Raw genomic sequence first — 22,853 nt, 5'->3', positions numbered from 1 at the left:
GTTAAGGCCACACATATGTCTTTGATTAGCCCAGAATCCCCCAGGTTTTTCCGTGTCTCCTTTGTTATTTCCCTGGCGCTGACGCGACTCTGATGAATACAAGATGTTTCACGGGAAATGAAAGAAGAAGAAGAAAAAAAAAAGATAAAATAAATTCCTTTCCAGTGCGTTTATTCCTAAAATCAAACCATAATTGAGATCAGAGGCATGGGCAGGCACAGACTTTCATACTCCAGCCTCACCCAAAATCATTAAGTGTTTTATTCATAAGCACTTGAAGACCCAAGTCTGTTCATCCTCCAGTAATACACTCTGGAGTTATGTTACCTGGGGAAAAACATTTTTACAAATACAAGTTTTTGAAGCAATGTAAAACTGGATGTGAAAATTGACGAAGAAGAACATTGGTGTACTATAAATACAGCTGTTACGGTCTGTTACCGACATGGTCCAGATCTTCTGGAGAGAGCACATTACACCTGTTCACACTGATACGTTCAAGAACATGACATTGTTAGTTCTTGATACAGAAAGTATTTTTGAATGCAATAGTATAGTATGAACCGTAAAACTCCATCTTATTAGATTCTTGGGCTACGCATGTTCTCTGGTAAACATTGAATGACTTTGACTTGCATGAGTGGGGTGTAGATCTTTGGTCTTCACCATATTTTGGAAGATTTTGCAAAGGCTCCATTCTAATGGTTCATATAAGGACTTCACATTTTTTTTTGCTGAAGAGCTTTTCAGAATCTGGTCTCATTGTTGGCAAGAAATCTACAGTTGTCATATTGACCATTAACATGGACCATTCTAGACATGGCTTCACATATAACAAAGAGGTCTGAAGGCTAATGGTTGAACAACTTTTGATGGAACAATCCTCTATTGAATAACTGTTACACAGCCGAACACATTTTAATCCATAGGGGCCATTACATTTAATTAAATTGACCAGACATATTCACTGACACCAAGCAAAGGATGAACAATTTCTCCTGGAACATTCTTTCCAGGAAAGATAATTTGCAGACTAATGACTATTTAATGAAAAGTTTCAAATATGAACATAGTCATATTGATTGTTCACTGTTAACGTTCACCCAAAATACAATGTTTTTTAACTTCAGGCTGTGTATGGTCCATGTCAATATGATCATATGTATGGACACTTTGTAAGCTGAATAACAATGTAGAATGGTATAAAATAATGTTCTTTCTATTAGATTCACATGTAATTCAATATATAATAGACTATTGCAGTATGCTAGTGTACTATGACCTGGTACCTAAATATAGAGTACCCCCATAGACCTTCAGGTCTCTAAGGATGACCTCATGCACCAGTTTACTCATTCCTGGTCTTCCTACACACAGGTTGACAGTGATACCATCTGGAATGATCACCATTCTTCAAATGCTGCTCGGTGGGCTGCCGGTAGTGTTATAGAGCTGGCAGTTAAAGTTGTGACCGAGGAGTTGAAGGTATGTCGAGTATATTCTTGCAAGTAATGCATATGGACGATGCCACTGTGGCTATATATGTTCCCATGTTTAATCCTGTATATATGTTCATGTGTGTTATAGTATATAATGTATGTATATGTATGTGTTTTGGGGTTTACATGTATGTTTATAAGTGTAATTAAGTATATGTACAATTTTATGTATGTATTTTGTATTTTTTATTTGATGGTTTATATGTATGTGCACGCTCTTTATAGTCTATGTTATAGTTTATAATGTGTGTAAGTTGTGTATGTATGTTTATATGGTTTGAGGATGATATGTGTGTTTAAGTATTTTAAGGTCTATATGTATGTTCCTTTATTTTATAGTGTACACTTTTCTGTGTGTATTTTGTATTTTTTTATTTTATGGTATATACAGTATGGATGTTTATATGTTGTTTGTGTATTGTGTCATGTATTTTTGAGCTTTACTTATATTAGATGATTTTTGATATTTTATGGGGGGGGGGAGGTGTTGTGAACATTTTTCTAATATATTTCATTAAGTAATTCTGTTTAGTTTGTGAAGATACAGACTGAAATGTGCCCCTTATTTACAATGTTACTTCTGCGCTAATATGGCAAATCTGTCTGGTCTGGCTCTACACTCCTGTTTGTTACACAGCTGTGCTGCTTTTATCCCTGGCTGTAGTATGCTATGAACACTATTTTCAAAGATCAAGCAGAAAGTGAAGGGGTTAATCCTCCCATCTCAAAGCTGTATAACTAAACACAGGGAGATTGGATGTGAGCTCATGCAGCCTCCATAGACACACACTGTACAGGCTGGAATACGCTTTTCTATGGGAGGGAGCAGCTTTTTTACAAATTAAGCAAAATTTGTAAATGATGTATATTAGAAATATGTTCACCACATTCCCCCACACACAATATACAAATGATCTCAAATGAAGGTTACCCTTTAAAGTACAATATTAAATACATTTTTTTAAAAATCTTACTTTTCTCACATTTTGCCATCCTTTCACCTTCACAATTTTATGTTCTCTTTGACATCTGCATGGTTGATCTCTAAAATAATATATCTCAATGTCTGCTTTATGAGGGCAAGCAAAAGTTATTCAGCCCTAGAGCTAAAATAATAAGTGGAATCCTGCAGTCAGCTCATCACAATTTCTCTTCTTGGTTACAGAATGGATTTGCCTTGGTGAGGCCCCCAGGACATCATGCCGATCCCTCCACCGCCATGTATGTACATGCTTTATTTAAACTTGTGGTAACACTCTCAGAGTATTCATGACTTTGTCTGAGGGGGTTATACCATGTTTTCTTATGTCCCCTTCATAAGCTAATATCTGCTTTTCCCAAGATCTTACTGTTCGTCCTGACACTAAGTTTATTGTCTCTTCCAGGGGGTTCTGTTTCTTCAATTCTGTAGCCATCGCAGCTAAGCAATTGCAACAAAGACTAGACGTAAGGAAGATTCTTATTGTGGACTGGGTGAGTACTATAATTTTTCGAAGTACACCCTACATTCATTTTTCTCGGTGCTAAGTTGCAGTAACTCTGAAGAGCCACTACACAAAGGATGGGAGCCATCTCCTTCTGGTCTTCTCCACTGTGGAGTTGAAAGGTTAATTGTAGGCCCCCCATCAGAAATTGATGACCAATCCTAAAGATTGCCATCATTTATCTATCACCTGGAAATCTCCACATATATTTTCAAATGTTATTAAAAACTTTTTACAGTACTATATAGGGTCTCAAATTATATATTGTTATACACCAAAGTACTGAAAGTAGTAGGTAACAAATGGATCTATCATGGGAAGGGGGAGTTGATTTAGAAATTTAAGTTGGTCCAATTAAAAAGTTAGAAAGCCATAAAAGTAATAAAAATCCTTTTTGATTTTTAGTTTCGAAAACAGTACTTGTTGAAAACATAACATCAATGGAAACACACATCATCTTTTACAATTATTAATGTGTTTTTTAGGGCTGGATAGGTTGCATTTTACTTTTACCTCATGCCTATTTTCTAGATAATGGCTTTTTCTTGCACTTAGTTACACAAACATATAATTTACTAAATTGTGTGTTGAGTTTGGCTCAGGCTTTGGCATTGAGGTGCCACTGTGTTCGTTGTGGTAATGTCGCTTAGGAGGTGATTTGTGGTTGTTTATACTTGTGGGAATATTCTTCAGTAGTGGGATCGTATCTTATGACCTAAACCTGTTTTTTCAGTTTGGTGTTGTGGCTTTCTCAGGAGCTTTGGGAATTGGGGCCTGCAAACCCTTGTTGTTTTTGTACTAGATGTACGGTCCAGCAGTTGGTTTGGTATGGAGTGGTGGGTGTCTATGTGGGAATGATGGAGTACTTGTCTTAATGTGTGTGGAGTATTTACTATATATTTTATGGTGGTTCAACTGTTCTTGGTTTGTTGAGGTGAATAATAATTCTGCAACAATTAAAATGTTTTCCACTTTGTGTAGTCTTACAGGCAGTCTTCCTGGGAAAGGTGTGTAAAGGGGCAGTCTATAGGTAGCTATCTAAAATTCATTGTCCCACCCAGCAGGATTTTGTCTCTGCTGTCAGGACAGAAGCTTTGTTGTAGCTCCTGGTAGAGTGGTCCTTTTTCTTCTTATGGAGATACCAGCTTGCAAAGGGAAATGTTGGGGGTTTTGTTTGCTCCTGGAGGAAAAGAGTGCACATTAGAGCTATATGTCTTTAACCCAGTGAACTAATACCCTTCTTTGTACTGAAAGAGGCCAGAATGGCAAAACCTAAATAGAGGTGGCCATCTCTACCTTTTGACAGAAGCTTTAGTTTGGCTGATTTCCTGTTCAAAGCTCATTTGTGGTATTGACATTGACATACAGGATAGTTAATGAATGGTAAGTGATGACATCAGAGGGGGGGGGGGGGTTGCATCTGAAGGAGAGAAAATTTGTACAGCTAAAATAAAATGTTTAGAAGGTAAAGTGGGTAGAAGAAGCTTTGGTCTCCAACCTGGGCGGCAGTAGTACAGGAATGGCTGTGTTTCCCGATTGAAAGGTGTTATAAGGTTGAGTTTTTCCATTGTGCTTCTTTCTGTAATTTCAGTTTTTGAACATGTTTGTTTTCTTCAGAAGAGTGATTGTTTTGGGTGTTCTATTTGGAGTTCCTGCTCTTGATTTATTGGACATATTAGACCAAGTTACGTCTCATTTTGGGTTCATATTTGGCACAACTATCCTCACATTTATTGGAGAGAAATCTTAGACCGATTCATGTCTGGTTTATTTTTGGTTCATATTTGACACTCTCCTTGGTTTGAGAGTCTGCCATATTGTTGTAATGGTTTTTGAGTAACCCAATGTTTACTTTCTCTTGTTTACTAGGATGTTCACCATGGCAATGGAACTCAGCGAGTATTTTATAGAGACCCCAATGTTTTGTACATCTCCCTCCATCGACACGATGATGGCAACTTCTTTCCTGGGAGCGGAGCTGCTGATGAGGTGATCAGAGTCTCGATAATGACACAAGTCTGTCAGTGGTTTCATATCCATAGCTTTACCCCAGCTTCCTGCTGGTTAACCGCTTGTCACAAGGCAGGCTTGGGCTTTGGCTTGTACAATCTTTTTAGCTCTTAATAGTAAGACTCTGCTTCATGGTATTCCAAGCCTTGCAGTTTCTTACTATAATCGCAGACAGATGACATAGTTAGATCTCCGGGATTGACATTGTTGATCACGTGCTGCCTCTACTACAGAAGGGACTCTTGGGGATGAAGGGCTGAGAGGATTTTGCATTGTAAACAGTTTATCATCATCACTTTGATATTCTAAGGAACAAAGGATTTTGCAAGAAACGGGAATGGAAGATGCAGAACAGATGGGAAATATACGTTCCTGCCCAAAATAACTCCTTTGAAAACAATGTTATAAAAGTGATAGACAGAATGCTTGCTTTTCATCATTTGAAGCTTTGCGAGAAGAAAAAAAACGTTTATCTCATGAACCGTTAACCTTTTAGCTGCACAAGGAGTCTCAAGCTTCACTTTGCCAGTCAGAATCATTTTATCTTGAGAAACTCCGGTCCACTCCTGTGTTATTTTTGGGTGGCTATCTTATCAACCTAGATGTTATTTTGACATATTCCTGACAAAGCAGCTGATAAATAGTGTTTTGTTCAAGAAAAAAGCAGCTCTGATTCTTAAGAAAATCAAACTTTTTCACTTTTGCACATACTTTATCATCTGTCAGTGTAAATATTAAATATTCTCAGTCATGTGAAGACATGCTGACTGCGTAGTTACCTTCGTTTCCCCAAGTATGGGAATTATAATACTAGTCATAATGTGTGAATTTGACTCCCCTGATATTTTAATAATATTTAGCAACATTTTTATTCAGTTGTATGCATTTCTAATAGTAATAAGATAAGATAGTACTTTATTGATCCCCTACAGGGAAATACAGAACAAGGTGTGGTTAGGATTCCGCATCACAAGGGTGGGTCCATATGTTGTAGCCATGACTATTAAATCAGGAAAGTAGGCTAGGGAAAAGAGCCCATCACCTACCAACAAATAACACAATGGGGCACATTTACTTACCCGGTCCAGTGTGTGAAACCACTGAATCGTGTTAGCCACACCTCTAAACCACTAGCCGCGAACCTCCTAGCTAAGTGGCTCAAACCAGGTGTGATCATAACAATCATCAACTTGCTTCCCAAGCACCCACCCCCAATACAAAAAGTGCATCCTGCCATTGCTGAACTCTATAGCCATTCTATACAAAAAGCTTGGAAACTACTTGTATTCCCTTCCCATGCGTGAAAAACTAATACAAAGACCAAATAAATTGGGGTATAGGGTGGGCAGGTTAATTTTCTATGCCAAAAGATGACTTTCACTCTTTACACACTCAAACCCCTGTAAACTCCACCCGCATATTTAAATACTCCTATCACCTTCCACTATTTCATCCATCTATGAAAACCAAACACCTAATTTTCTTAACCCTTCCCAACCCTGCCAGTCGTGGGCACACTCCACCCAGTCTGCAGCCTGCTCCATGCTCACATTGGACAGAGTCGTGGTGGATCAGTGGATCTCCAGCTGTGTGGCAACTACCAGCATATGTGGCCAGAGGATATGAGAGCATGCTTGAAGTTGTAGTTTTGTGATAGCTGAAATCTATAGATTGGAGACTACTGTGGAATTCCTGTGTGCAACACGCAATGGAAAGCTGATCATTCTATGAAGGTTCGAGTGTTGAGTAGATGTCATCATCTCTGCTTATCCTGAGGCAAGACAATACGTTAAGAAATTTAAAATCCAGCCGTTTCAATTAGGTGACCTGCCTTGCCCCCTTTTATGAAGGATTAATTCCCTTAGTATAATGCAGTATGTAGCACAGTGATAATCTCTTTTCCTGTACTTTATAATCATTTTATCCTATTTGTAATGGATATCAGGTGTCCATGCAATGACCTGGAGAACACTCAGTAGACCTGTGCTTATACTCAGCGGACAATCTGAAGAGGCAAAGTTGCAGGGAATAGGGTCCATCCCAAACCAATGATGATGTAGGAGCTATCTCCTAGGCCAGTGATGGGCAACCTTTTGAGCTTGGTGTGTTAAAATTCGCCAAATAAACGAGCATAACTCGGGTGGTGTGTCACCTTGACAAAAAAAAAACATAATTTTGTGATATTTATAGTTTAAATAATAAATATATATACTATTTAATTTCTAGGGTACTTTAACTGTAGGTTGTCTGATTGATTCTACCATATACTGGCATTCTGCAGTATGGCAGTATATGGGGATTTTCCCAATCATCTATTACTATGTGCAAATCACACATTGTAATAGATCGGTTACAATCAGACAGTTGTGTAAATGCTTAGTAACCTGTGAACTTTCTGTCATGAAAGTTCACAGGTTATAGCGAGAGAGCAGGTGCCACTGTCTGCATCTCCCTTATGCCCTCTTGGCATGGAGAAGGTGTGAGGAGCAAAATAATTGCAATGTCTGGCGATTTGCAATGCGTTGCAATTATTTCAGGGCTTGTACGTCACAAAACTGACACACAAGCCCTGATGACTGTCTTCTATCATACAGTGCACTGACCTTACTTACTATATGATGAGAGTGGTTGTCCTCCCTTGCCCCTGCTGTGGAAATGGTCAGTGTAGAGGAGGCAGCTGCTGGGACATCACACAAGGCAGCAGCGATGTGACCTCTGACTGTGTTGCCATCCTCCCCCCACCACAACTATCAGGAGCTGCAGAGGACTCTCCCGGGTGTAAGGGCGGGTCACCTCTCCTGCTGTGCGCCATGCTGATACCTGTTCTGACTGGAGACACTAGGCACAGCTCACACATGGGGAGAGGTCGGCCCGGGGAGGAGGAGGAGGGGGGAGTGCTGGAAGCTCAGTGCAATCTCTCAGCCTCCCGGCTACTGCACCTGGTCATGTAGGATGAAACTTAACTCTCAGGCAGCCGCGTGTCAGTGAAAATGGCTACGCGTGTCAGCACTGACACGCGTGTCATAGGTTAGCCATCACTGTCCTAGACTATCTCCTCTGAGCTTTGTAGCTATGTAGTGATAATAAATAATGACTGAACAGTTGGTTTAATGTGCCTAAAAAGATAAGCTATCAAAGAATTGGAATGAATTGTATGAAAATATATATGGTTAAAATAAAAGTTTAAACTCTTACTTATCTTGATCACAGGTTGGTGCCAACAGTGGTGAGGGCTTCAATGTGAATGTTGCATGGGCTGGAGGTTTGGATCCCCCGATGGGAGATGCAGAGTATCTTGCAGCCTTCAGGTAAGACTCCAAATGTAACCTTCTGCCCTTCCCTGGTCCTTGCCTTTTCCTCTTTTTCTAGGTTTCCTTCCTCGTCTACTCTGCTCCCACTTTTCACTCCTTTTCGTTTCTGTCTTTTCTGACCTTGTAGTGCATTTTAGTGCTGGTGGAATGTGCCGGATGAGGAGAGCTGGGGACTGAAGCCCTCTGGGTGTCCACAGTACAGGTATTATATGGGCAATATCAGTGCAGACCTCGCCCAATAAGACATCTGCATTCTCATACACTTACTGGGCACAAACAGTACGAGTGGCTGTGGATTGACTGACTCAACACACGCTGCACTATTAATCTGACAGGTTTGCCATACACATAGCCGTTCTCAAACTCGACTTGTAGATGTATTCCCATCTTATTGGTGATGGCATGTTGTCAGGATATGTAAGCACTTTATGATTGGTCAGGGTAGAACCTCTATGACCCTCATTGTTAAAACTATATCCAATATTCTATTTTTTTTCTTACACAATAGTCCCATGGTCACCCCTGTGCAGAGAGCTTCAGCATGACTCCATTCTAATAAATGGGATTGACTGCACAATAGGGTAGGAAGGAGTACCAACGTACAGGGAGAATATAGATGAGGACACAACATTGTCCCTTTATTCTCCGGATTATTAAAAGTTCCAAAGGTTGATTCCTGACCAATCATAAAGTGATTGCATATCATATATACCATCACTAGACAAGATGCAAAGAAACCCTTTAAATGGAATAAACTAAGCGTACCCAGCCACATGGGATGTTATCTGCATGGACATACTAATAAAGTTTTACACTGCTTGGAGTGTTCTGAAATTAACTCAGAGAGTGGCATGCCGCCCAATGCCAAGCAATATGGAGTGATACCGATCCTCACTACCAGCACCAGTCCACCCTGTCTCTCTGCTTTCTGACTGGCTCAGTTTCTGGTTTCCTTCTCAGTTCACTCTTTCCTTTACGTGTGATGATGTGTTGTCTAGTGGGCACAGTGTCCTCATAATGTTCCCTTTTACACAAATTACTGGTAATTAAAAGAATACATTTTTAGCTTTTGATTAATTGATTCTGTCCTGCAGTGTTTTAACTTCCATTAAATTCTTGTGAACTTATATTCAAGTACTTTTCTTTTTGTTACGGTGGACTTAAGGGTCAGTGTGACTGCATTAAAATTCAACTTTCACAAAGCGATCATTTGGCATGAAACAAAAATTTGTCTGAATATATTTATCTGTGCCATAAAATACAGGAGCAGCTGGCACAACAATACTATTTCTTTACATTTATTATGCACCACAAACTGAGATTTACTGCCACAGAATAGTAATTTTTTTTGCGTCACAACAGGGTGGCAGGGATTCAAGTCATCCATAGCGTACAAGAGAGTCACATGTCCAAACTTCTGTGCTCTGATTGGTCAATACTAGAAGTGGAAAATAAAACTCATAGAGGGTCGGGGGGACCCTCTATGAGTTTTATTTTCCACTTCTATTTTCCTTGTGCTTTTGAGACTTTTTTTTGCGGGGAAGGGGGGTGGGGTTTAGGCACAAATCATTAAAAAGTCATAACACAGGCTTTCCTATGCACGTTCAGGACTAAAGTGTTTATTGCAGGAGAAATAGAAAGATGTTCTCCAGCACACTGCGAGAAAAAGGTACAGAAAATTGCGCAAATACCGCAACATGCCCAAAAAGTCACTAAAATACAACCAACTAACATGCATCAAACTAAGATAAATATCCCCTATAGTATCTAATTAAATTGAGCCAGTACTATGCAGTGGGAAATGGGCTTTACGGATCATATCAAGAAAGTACCAGGTGCAGTTGACGCGTGGCTATATGTAGCACCTCCATTTTTCTTTGTAGTGATTCTTAAAGGGGTCTTCTACTTTAAGAAAATTATTGATTTTGTTTGTGTAAATTCTACAATTTTCCAATATACTTTCTGTATCAATTCTTCATGGTTTTCTAGATCTCTGCTTATTGTCATTCTATAGGAATCTTCAATGTTTAATTCCTGTGGTCATGTGATGTGCCTTAAGTGCACGGCTCATTAGTTCATTGAGAGTAATCAGAGCTATGTGATATAACAAGCCATGCACCTGTGTGACATCACATGACCAGGGACAGATTTTTATCCACAGGAAGTAAACAATGAAGCTTCCTATAGAATGGCAGCGAGCAGAGATGTAGAAAACCATGAGGAATTGATAATCACAGAAAGTATATTGGAACATTAATCAACTTTTCACAAATTATTTGCAGAAAAAATGAATGCAAAAAAAACACTGTACTTTTTGTGCATACTAACTTTTGTCAGAAAACAAACTATTGTTTTGACATTTTTTACATGTCTTCACAATAATGGCATATATGTCCAACCCTAAGACATGGGAGCTACAGAATTTCCATCTAGAACATTTAAGATGTCTCCAGATGACCAGTTAAACATACAGGAGCTTTGGAAAAACTTCTGCTTGTTGGGACATTTCTTGTAGATATGGTGGTCATGGGACTGGTAGACAACACCGTTAATGATGGCACCCATGATGCTACATATAATATATCCTGTGCATGGACACTACAAATATCCCTTTCATACTACCATTTGTAGGACAGCTCTACTATAGTAGTTTTTTTTATTATCATTATCATTATTATTGGGGCATTACACAGTTTATATTGTATTTAGCGAACACTACTGGAATTTTAACACAATGAAGTCGACATAATTCGGAAAGTGATAGTGTCTGTGGTTTGTTTTCTAGTAGTCTGACTCTCAGCTTCTACATCGATCAACCACTCAGCAGCCTGTTCACTGCTAATATTGGGTGCTGCCACTTCTAGTATTAAGAATATTTCTTATTCATTACTTTCATAATTGCTGTTCTAATTATAGTCACATTCAAACATAAAATGGCTCGTCCTTACTAAAAAAAATATATCCTACATCCACCTTACGAGCTCAGGGAGTAAATTATGGCCTCTTTCATTTTCACATAATTTGGGTTGCAGGGACTCCCACTGTTTAACAAAAGCTAAATTCCTCTATGAGTAAAGGATTTTTATCCTTATGACATCATATGAAAAGTGAATAGGAACTAAAATAATAGAAGATGTGAATTTATCAAAATGAAAATGACATGTTGGATATGGGAAGTCATGGAAAACCCCACTGTCCTGCGTTTATGCTGAATACACAGATGCAGTCAGTGTGGATCTAATCCAAAGAAATCCATATTGTGATGTGTTTGCATAATAGCAACCTGGAGGATGGGTAAATAATAATTTTAGTCTGGTTGCAGAAGAAGGTTGCAGTAGAAGGCCTACTAGACCCTGACAAAAAGAAACTACCCTTATTATTGTCTGATTACTTCCATCATGTGTGCGATGTGTCACCAGTCTTAATGAATAGGCACACATTATAGTTCCCCAAAGTCTTAATAACTATCACTTCTGAATGTAACTAAGGAAAGTTATGAATACAGCAATTAAAATAATCTAATTAAGATTCCAATTTTTCATATTTACCTAAATTTTCAATTGTAAAATTGGGACTAATTTTGAATACAGTATGGTACTGTGTATTCTTCTCTGTTTAGACATATAGTCACGTTCTAAAAGCTGTTACATCTATATTTATAGTGCGGTTTAGCACCCATATTATTATGTCAAATGTAAGTAGGAAGCAAATTGTACAATGGCTTGGCATTGGGATACTACAACTTGAAGTGAACGAGTTAAAGTGTAATTTTTGCTGTGACTTAAGCAGTGCCTTAATTCTCTTCCACGTTACGAGTTTGTTTCTTCCTGCCCACCAACCCCCTTCCCTCTTTTCTACATCTGGATCAGTTTTACTTGAAAGGGATTCTATAAATAGGTTTTCTCCACAAAGAAAGCATGATTCCGCTCACGGCTTCACCCACAATCCTTATTTCCTCATTGGCAGTTTTTATGGAGCGTTGCTTCTTGTGAGATTGTCAGCTCTCTGGGGTAGCTAATTAGGCTACATACAGGTTCCTTTAAATATTTCTGTGGTATATAATAAGTCAATTATGGAGTTAGACCTGATATGTGGTCTTCCTAGGTATCCTAAAGGTCATAAGCACCTGTGTCCTACGCATGATGAAGGCTGCCATTTTGTAAGCCTAACCAAAATGTCCAAACCTCAAGGGAACATAGACAACAACCAGGCCTCATATACTGTATACTTATTCTGGAAAAATAAAAAGCTATTATGGATTTTGACTGATGGCATTGGGCAACTGCTTTTTCCATCACTAGTTGATATTGCTGAAGCCCCATCTTCTGCAGAAACATTTGGGTATTGGGACAATGTTATAGTAGTCTGAACACATTAGTGATTCCCAGTTGCATCAATGATATCACCGTTCCACTACAACCAGCCATTCCTTTTTCCTGCTACATTTATTTTTTTCTAATTGTCCGTTACTGGAAGTCTCTGTTCTCTCGGGAAACCCTTTGAGGGCCTCGAAACTATTTTTTTCGTGTGAATCATCTTAGAAATGTAAAGAATGTGGCAATTTTACATGTGGTGAGGCACACATTAGGTCAAAAACATGTACCAAGTTTTCACTCCAAAGCAAGCACAGACTAAAGCACCAAAGTATAAAACAAAAGAGTAAAAAGCTAAAGCAATAATATAAAAAATGGCAGCATTTATAATGTTCTCAGCATATCCTTGCATTATGTTGGTTTATGTGTGATACTTTCTTATATAACAATTCTGGAGGATCTTTTCTAACTCTGGATATTGCTGTGTTACCATTCCTTCTGTCAGTGGTTTGTCTGATACTGGTAGCACTGATGGTACGGTATTGTTGTGCCATAACACCAAATTATCTAAATGATTAAACGCAGCTGTGAATTTATTTATATATTTTTTGGGGAAAATATGAGGAATGACACCGCACAGAAACATAGGAAACAATGCTCCAAAATTGGGAAGTAAACAATTATGAAGAGTGATAGCAGGTTAATTTAAAATTATTTAGATTGAATCTAAGCAGTACTTACAGAAGGTGACCATTCTAAGTGCATGTCCACTTACATTTAATTTAAATCTACCAAAAAAATAAATTTTTTTCATAGATCCAGGCACTATGGCTCGGGTGATTTTCTTATATTCGTTAAATCAACTTTTAAAATTTTGCTAATTAACCTTAAGGGCTCCTGCAGATGTTACTGAAGCACCTTCATGCTGCTGCTCCCTCAGTTCTTTCCCCATCCCTCATCCTGGTGTAATCCTGCAGCACAGAAGAATTCCGCTAAATGTGGGATTGGGAAAGTGCTCATGCACAGTGTAACAGCCTGTAAAGCTACAACACAAAGGGGTTCTAGTAACACACCTCAGAGACATTAGGGACTCATTAGCATTATTTAGTAGTTGATTTTATGAAGAACAAAGCCATCAGTAACAAATATAAGAAGATTATCACATTCACAGTGCCTGGATCTATGAGTAAGTGTCCCTGGTTTATCATGATGGATTTTGATTGTGGATTTCCTTTAAAGAAGTAAGACTCAATCAGGGGCAAATAGTCTGTCTTGGCAGAAGTGTTCAATTGCACCCAAAGCCCTTGGTCCCTGATGCTCAATAGTTAATTAAATAATAATCTGTTTGGTCATCCATTTTCACCTCCTCAACTTTTGGTTTTAATAATACATATTTGAAGGCTAATACAAACTTTTTTGGTGGGATTTGCTGATGAACACATATTGACATGCGGTGACTATATCCATTATAATATTTATGGCACACCATGGAAATAGCATTACCAGTACATTACACCAGTATATTATCTGGCATTAATATCTACTGTCAATCATTTAACAATTCCAGATGTAGGATATCCTTTGAAAAATGGTTTTTAAGGGGATCCTCCTGACAAAAAGTGGAGCCTTTTCCAGAAATCTGAAGAACACAAACCAGATTTCATTCAGTGCATTTATAACTCTTCTCGGACTTTTCTGAGGACTCCATGTTCTGGCACATGATCCTGGCATTATTAGCACCAATCTGGAAAATTTGCACAACTATATATTTCTAGGATCTAGGCATAGAATTTATATCTAGAGATTTTTTTTTTACAATCTGCTGTTGAAGTCCCTTGTACAATGCCATCTCATGAACAGAATTAAGGGGTATCCCGGATCTCATGATCTTAAGGATAGGCCATCAGTATCATAATTGTGGGGGTCTAAAGCCTGGCACCCCTACTGCTAAGGTATGTGAAGCAAACTCAGCACTCACTAGATGTAATAGCATGTCCATCGGTCACATGACCTGTTTGTGGTAATAATTATATAATCATCAAAAGTCCTGGAATACCCCTCCAAGTAAATTGTTCACAAAAAATATGTCCTTGATATTCTTGTTCAGGTGGTGAATTCTTCATGTCTTTCTTATAACAGGACAGTGGTGATGCCGATTGCGCATGAGTTTTCACCAGACGTGGTCTTAGTTTCTGCTGGATTTGATGCAGCCGAAGGACATCCTGCTCCACTGGGAGGCTACAAAGTCACAGCTAAGTGTAAGCACAAACTTGTAGTTTGAAGTATTTTGATATTTATTTAGTGAATTTGTATTGGTTTCAATATGAATTGAAAATTGACCCTATTTTAATGCTTTTGTCTGTAGGTTTTGGTCACATGACGCGCCAGTTGATGAGCTTGGCTGGAGGCCGTGTAGTTCTTGCCCTAGAAGGTGGTCATGATCTGACCTCAATATGTGATGCATCTGAGGCCTGTGTTTCGGCTTTGCTGGGCAATGAGGTAATTTTATCGGAAAATAAATATATTTATTGAGTAATTTTTTGCCTTGACTAACAATATTGCTATATTTTTGACACTTATTTTAAGGCCATATAGGTTAGAGAATACAGTCTGTAACATGACTTTTTGGCTGAGCTACGGCGGTTTTGCTAGATAAAAACCTTTTTAACTCATGATTTTCAGATTTTGTCATTTTATTTGCTTTTGCTGTCAGTGACCACTGCCATGGGTTTCTAATGAGCTTGGTAGTACTTTTATTTTGTTAATTATGGCGGCTTACTGGGCCACATTTACTAGCACTTAGAGTGCGCAAGATTCATCAAAAGTGGGGCACAGTTTTCATTAACCTGGTGCCCCCTGCACTGCTCTGGAAGTGTGCATGAACTTTTTTTGGTGCACTTTAAACATATACAGGCGGTCCCCTACTTAAGGACACCCGACTTACAGACAACCCATAGTTACAGACGGACCCCTCTGCCCACTGTGACCTCTGGTGAAGCTCTCTGGATGCTTTACTACAGTCCCAGACTGCAATGATCAGCTGTAAGGTGTCTGTAATGAAGCTTTATTGATAATTCTTGGTCCAATTACACCAAAAATTTTGAAACTCCAATTGTCACTGGGGCAAAAGAAAAAAAATTGTCTAGAACTTCCATTATAAAATATACAGTTTCGACTTACATACAAATTCAACTTAAGAACAAACCTCCAGACCCTATCTTGTATGTAACCCGGGGACTGCCTGTACTGTGTACCACAATTGTGGAGTCTGTTGAGTCACAGTAATAAATGTGGCGCTTGATCAAACTCTGCACCGGAACGCCCATTTAGATGCAGAATTTGTGGCGCATCAATCATAGTGCAGCCGTGACACAATACAGACACTTTATAAATAAGTTTACAAGTTCTTTTCAGTGCAAAGTCAGACAGAAAACCGGGGCACACAATTTAATAAATGTGCCCCATTGTGTGCAACACACAGGACACTCTGGCCTAAGGTCACACTAAATGTACTAAAATACTTTTGCAAGCCACAATTGATGTATTGACTTGTATCTTAACATGCAGATGGGTTCCACTCTTCATCAGTCCCAATAAGAGTTCAATTATGTTTTTAGTAATTTGGGGGAATATTTATAATGTGCTATTTTCAATTTGCAGTTGGATCCTCTCCCGGAGGAAACTTTAAGACAGCGGCCAAATCAGAATGCTGTGCGGTCACTAGAAACTGTCATTCAAGTCCAGAGTGAGTCTTGTCCTCTTCTTCTTCTGGTGCATGGGGGGTGTGGGGGTAATTTGGAATAGATAGCCCCGCAACAGTGAAAGCTGTTTGCCACGAAGTTCTCAGTATTATAATGCGTGGCAAGCACTCGCAGCTGCAAAGCACAAAAGGCCTTTCCTACACACAAATCTGGAAGACATAACTTCAAAGAGCTTGTCACAAGGCTCCCTGAGTGATAAATCAGTCGCAAATGTTGCTGAGATCTCATTTCAATTAATACCAGAATTTAATGAGAAATCAGCAGCTATAGAATGGTCTCTAAAATATGTCTTGGGTAGCCAACTTGGCTTGGACTGCTGAAAACTTTCAACAGAACCCTATAAGTATTCAAACCGCACCCCTCCCACCCTTGCAGTGATCGCTCTTGGAGACAAGGATGGTCTGGATGTTATGGTTTTTGTTTCAATGCTGCAGCTATTTATTTAGACAATGAAAGCGCCTTCTGCATTGTGCTGTGTATGCAAATAACTTCAGGCTCATTAATTAGAATTTCATTACACCCACTAATAATTGATGTCAAATGTCTGCGCTGACTTTGACTTGCATAAGCAAAAGTTCATTACTTTTTAACACCAATTTCCATTTAGAATTTTGTTAAGGATAGAAGAGAACTGTACAACAATGTGGATGAGAGTTAATACATTTGCCAGTTTTGTGCCAATCAATAATACTACCTGTGCCACATTCAAGGATGTTGTAGGCATTTCAGAATTTAGTGTTATATACTTTACAAAGAGGGACGTGTATTTTTATTTTGATCTGTTTTTCTCACTTCTTTTTGCTGTTTTTTTTGGGACTTTTGAGATGCATTTTGCGACTATACCAGGGTTTTTAAGAAGTTAGCCGATGGGTGTGTCTGTTTTCCTAATTACATCTTTCTAAGACAGAAGTTTTCTTTGTTTTGCTACTTTCTGTAAAGCAAATTAGAGAATTTTTAAGTGCAAAACGAAGTACAACTGACCCAATGCTTAGTTCCATACATACACACAAACGTATTATGTTTGCCGCGATGGAGACGAGGAGGGATGACCACTCTCCATAATGATGTGTGGTGCACGGCGCCGTAACACAGGGACCGATAGAACATGTCCTATGTTTTCCCCGTATACGGAGCGGTGTGCTGCACCGTATTGCCGTCTATGAGGGGAGGGCAAGCTTGCGGCCGTACATACGTCCCCTGGACGGTTGTGTGAATACAGCCTAAAATTTAGCAAAAAATGTAAAAAACATGCAAATCAGAGACAAAGAAAAAGAAACAGACATGTATCACAAGGGCAAATTTAGAACGATACACAGCTCTGCTAAAGTATCCCGACCTCAGCCAACTTTAAAAAGTCGCAAAGGAAAACAAATGATACATGTGCCCCTATATTTTAATTTAAATGAGCATTAAAAATCAAGGTTCTACTAAATCCCCTAAAGTTAACCATATAGTGCATGTTGCATAAAACTCATTTGCCCAAACTGCAAACAAACCCCAATTATTATCACATGTCAACACAGCATTTTAAGCATTGACTTATTTCTAAGTGCTCTGCCACAGCTTACAATTTATTTCTTTAGGACACCAATACCATTGAACGGAGGTCAAAATCTGATTATCAGTATTGTATCCCTCTAGGGTCCCCTTGAAAAAGCTGCAGAGCCCAGAGCAGGTGCTCCAATCGTAATCCAATGCTTTTCACACCTCCTCGCTCCCCTTGCAGTCCAGGAAGTGGTGCTTCAAAATAGCACCTAGTGGCACATCCTAGGCTACCCAGGACTGCAGAAAGATGCCGACAGTCCTGTCTGGTGAACTCTGTGCTGGAGCCCAAGGATTGGTCTCTGAGTGGCACCACGAGCACCCGTGCCATAGGTTCACCACTATTGTTGTAGGGCATAAGGCATGCTATATGGAAAATACTAAAAGCCCCTCTTGGTGATCTTGTGGTTGCTTTCAGCTTTTTAGCTGTTACATAAAATCTTTTTAAAAAAGAAGGGCGAGGTAACCGCTGTAAGGTCTATATAACTGACACCCTATTTTAAGCAGGAACCTTCACCTCTCTTTACATGTCTTTTCTTACTTGTATTCTTCATTATATAACACTGTTAGGGCATGGGTTCTTATAACTCTTCATTTTGCATTAATCCTCCTAAAAATTTATGAATAAATTGACAGGACCATTTGTGATCGGCAGATCATGGGGCTGTAATTATACCGACCCAACTCTATGCCTTGGGGACTTCCAGGGAACCATAGAAGTCAATAGAGCACAGAATGCAGCTTCACCTTATGGATGATTGACTTCTATGGGACTTCTGGATTGGCCTACAGGGCAGCAGAAACCCAGAATTTACCCCATTAGGAAGCGGTTCGGTGGACAGTCCATCAGTCTGCTTATAGGGGAGAGTCTCAGTTATCTTATATTCTCCCTCATGATTATATATTTCATCTAACCTGTAAATGTATAACTTCATACAATTCCTTTGAGGAGGTCTGTTACCATACAGATTTAGAAGTAAAAATTAAATGGTTTTAGGTACCTAGACAGAACTGGTAATATTGTATGATGGGGCTTGAAAATCCCTTTAAAGTCAGAATCTGAATGTTTGTACAGAAACACAAAACAAGTTTAGAAATATTCAAAAATAGTTCTTGTTCATGGGATATTTGGGACACTTCATACACTACTTAAAGGAATAAATGAGTCACTTAAAGACTTATTCAATCTCTGTCTCTAATTAGGGTATGGTAACCCAGCCCTTGACATCCTGTTCTCACTCGTTGTATTTCTTTTCTTGCACACACAAACCCGCTTCTTCTTATATCATGTTAACAAAATGTCAGCCTTTTCACTTACATTTTATATCACACTATGCTGGAACAGAGCAATAAGACATTTTCTCTTTACAGGTAAATATTGGAATTCAGTAAAAAGATTTGCCTCAAAGGTTGGATATTCTCTCCTGGAAGCACAGAAACATGATCGGGATGAAGTAGACACTGTGACCGCTCTGGCCTCATTGTCAGTGGGCAGGACTTCACTAGTGGCTGCTGGGAGCAGGTAGGTTTCCTTACAGTTCTAGGCAGTTGTTGAAGTGTCATCAGTAGAGTCTTGTGACCACAATCATTTTATATCCAATAGTGTAAAATCCATATTTGGTAGTCTTTGACCCCAAAATGTTGACCTAAAAGCAGAAATATCTAGTTATCTTTTCAACATCAAGTAGTGAATTAGGAATTTGTGTATTTTTGAAGTTTTGATGTAGCAAAATCTTTTTTTCATGACCATCTATTCCAATACTGCCTGACAGCCGAGACTAGCTGTCCAAGGTCAGGATGATGTATTTGGCTGTATTACAAAAAATGTTAACCTTTTAATTCTCTAAAAAGGAGTTGGCGGCTTTTGGGGACTTTTAAAAAGGCACAGGCATATAAGACAGAAGCACAAGTTACCACAGCTAAAACGTGCAGGGGACCTTTATTAGCCAGATTTAGCTCATGCCACCACCTCTCCTTTACTGTATACTGCCATCTTTGGCCAAAAGCTCAACTGGCTTCATGGTAGATGCAGCACTGCTAACAAGGTTGGTCATTGTTTAAAAGACAAGAAACAAATGTCCTTAAATGTTTGTGTTCTGTCTACTGCCTTGAAAAAAATCTTAACTTGGGGTTCAATTCTACTAAAATATGGAACACACTAGAGGGTATTTATTATTCCAACTCAAAAAATTCCAAAAAAATATTGCAAAATAGCATTTACAACTTTTTAGGCCCTCTTGTGCAGATGTTTACAGATGTTGACATGGTCATGCTTTAATCATAGTAGCTGGGTGGCATAGAAAGTGGAGTGATAATCTAGGAAAGACTTTAAGATGCACAGTTTTTATGCTTTAGAACCTGCAACGATAATTCTATGTCATAATGTAATATTTTGTTTCACTTCACAGCAGTGAGTCTCAAGAAGAACCAATGGAAGAAGATGGACCTATGAGTCTATGACCCAAAGAATCTGGTGGTCCTTATTGTGGTGGATATGTTTAGGGTGCTGCTGTTTCCTTGTACATGGGTGCAGTTTGCTTTATTTGTCTTAAACCAGTTTCCACGATCTTCAAGTTCATTGCTGAAGTTCATTACCGGAGTCAACTGGTCCTTCATTGAAAGTGGATTCAATATGGGATATTGCCTAAAATAATTTTCATAGCTGCCTGGGGGGAAAAGTTGTGTACAAATATATAATGTCTTACTATGACTAGGGCTATGCACAAAGAAGACACCACTAAGCTTGACCAAAGATTTCACTCAGGTGAGATGTTAGGAGCAACTAATGGAGCAAACCAGTGACGCTTCCCGTGTTGCCCATGAAACACAGTAACTTGACGGAACCCAAGGGAATGGACACACAAATCTTGTTGTAATTTGGACACTGTGGTTATGTTTTGGATTTTTATAATACATGTCTTATTGTATCCAACTGGTTGATCTATAACGCTCAGGACTGGTCGAAACTTTCTATGGTGAGCTGGAATAATGACAGTACTAATAAATGCCAAATTTGCCAATTTTGTGAAAAATGTATAACGTTTCTACAAAAGCTGCAGTAAAGGACTTAACAAGGCCACTCCTTCTTATTGAACCATTGTGTATAGGAGACCCTTCATGTAGACAATTCACTGGAGATTCATGATTTTCAACGTACAAATGAACTATAATGGAACTTAGAAGTGCCTGGCCCAGCTGGAAATGAGAAGATGCCTTTTACTTTTCCTGATGACCACTAATCCCTACTTGGATGAATGGATTTTGTGTTGTTCATTTGCACTATGGAGAACCACTCCTCACACACCATAAACATGACGGGAACATTTTAATATATATCAACTTCAAAATGGGTTTGTACAAAATACAAATGGGAATGGACGTTCTCGCTGTAAAATGTGCTTACGATGAGACGATATGATCAAACATTGTAATATCAGTGGACATTTTTACATTCCCATCCATCCCTTATAAGGGAATCTGCAGATATTACAAAAAAATGTACTATTTGTGTGTTGGTCCTTTTTCCCTGTGTGTCCAAGTCATATGACCAATCAGCAATTGTTACTAAGACTATATTTTTCACCAACAAAATTTGCGCTGTCCACATTAGATGCACTTTTTTCAGACTCTTGTATATTGTTTTGTATCTGAAGAAGGTGAATGCCTTATGGAGAGAAGCCGCTTAATGACTCTTTAAGGTTCACAAAGGTTAATTCCAGCTGAATGAAAATAAAACAATTGTGTGTCATATATTTAATTTTACAAACTGTGTAGATTATTGCTGCAAAAATCTTGACAACTGGGGCAATTCTGTTGAACCACAATCCCAGCCGCAGTGACTCATGTCTTCTTGCCTCACGCTAATTTTGCACCACTCGTATGTAGAAAAGGCATCATATAGGTTCGGCTAAGACACAAGTACTGTTAAGAATCAGTAGGATTAAGGGGTAAGCATCAGGATTTACACCGATCCAGCACTGTGATGTTTCCCTTTTATTTGCTGCCAGATTCTTTTTTTTTCCAAGCTACACTCACAATACTTGTCAATCTCATAGGTCTAAAGATCTTTGATGTGAATTCAGTGAATAAGAAAAATAATAATCTGTACCTCTCCGTGGCCACTCTTTATACCCCTGTCAGGTGTGATGACTTGCAAAGGCGTAAGCGGCTGCATTGTAAATCAAAGCAAACAGCTGGCTAAATCCTCAGCTCTCCGGGTCCAACAAATCAAAAACAAGTGTTTTTTTGTCTCCCTCGGGTTCAAGGTTCACTTTCCTCTCCCTTGATTTTCGTGTTTGTAGCCGCAGAGTCAATAGCCTCTATAATTTATCAATGTGTCAAAAAAGGGACGGCGTTGCATTTTTTTTTTTTTCAACTTAAAAATTGTAAAGATCGAGGGAAAAATGTGTTTTATCTTTCAATTTTACCGACATCTGGTGTAGATAAAGGATTGTGTTTAATCTTTAATGTCTTGGAATGCTTTGCCACATAAAGGGTTTACCCCCTGTAAATACAAGAAGGATCCTGAAACCTAATAGAAACACTGACAAATCGGCAGATAGTCAGTCCATGGGTCAGACACATGATTCCACCTCCTGTAAATAGTGTATAAATGTTATATATCCCGGTTGTATGTATTTGTTTTGTTATAGGCCATTTTTACACATAGTGTATGTGTTACGGAATTTTGGTTCTGAAATTTGCACCAAATTGTGCAAGAAGTTTAAACCATCCTTTTGAAAAAAAAAAAAAAACCTCATCCAGTTTTATGCATCAGATGCTAAATTCTGCCTTGGATTACTCCTATTACATTGCAAAGGGTATATAAAACGTGTATAATGTATGTGGATTGTGTTGCAAATTTCAAAGCAGGTTTTTAGGCAAGTTCCACTTTAAGAACAGAAACATTGAAGATAATGATGTCAATCAAGAA

General features: G+C 38.7%; 1 protein-coding gene across 7 annotated transcripts in view; it reads left to right on the top strand.

The window, feature by feature from the left end:
* Nucleotides 1-21,672, top strand: part of HDAC7 (histone deacetylase 7) — a 216,041-nt gene extending 194,369 nt beyond the window's left edge. For 6 of the 7 annotated variants that reach the window (XM_072134716.1, XM_072134715.1, XM_072134714.1 and 3 more), the window contains 10 exons: nt 1,378-1,485; nt 2,665-2,720; nt 2,885-2,972; nt 4,853-4,972; nt 8,204-8,301; nt 14,757-14,875; nt 14,983-15,116; nt 16,278-16,362; nt 19,292-19,442; nt 20,329-21,672. In XM_072134716.1, the coding sequence (XP_071990817.1) occupies nt 1,378-1,485; nt 2,665-2,720; nt 2,885-2,972; nt 4,853-4,972; nt 8,204-8,301; nt 14,757-14,875; nt 14,983-15,116; nt 16,278-16,362; nt 19,292-19,442; nt 20,329-20,380 (1,011 nt within the window). In that variant the 3' untranslated portion in view covers nt 20,381-21,672. Of the gene's footprint in view, nt 1-1,377; nt 1,486-2,664; nt 2,721-2,884; nt 2,973-4,852; nt 4,973-8,203; nt 8,302-8,431; nt 8,507-14,756; nt 14,876-14,982; nt 15,117-16,277; nt 16,363-19,291; nt 19,443-20,328 lie in introns of those variants that run through there. The other variant, XR_011853072.1, reaches the window with a different exon arrangement.
* The last annotated feature ends 1,181 nt before the right edge of the window (nt 21,673-22,853 follow it).

Source organism: Engystomops pustulosus, chromosome 2 (genome assembly GCF_040894005.1).
Source record: "Engystomops pustulosus chromosome 2, aEngPut4.maternal, whole genome shotgun sequence".
Classification (NCBI taxonomy): domain Eukaryota; kingdom Metazoa; phylum Chordata; class Amphibia; order Anura; family Leptodactylidae; genus Engystomops; species Engystomops pustulosus.
Note: the sequence above shows the minus strand (reverse complement) of the source record. Positions and strands in the feature narration are given on the sequence as shown.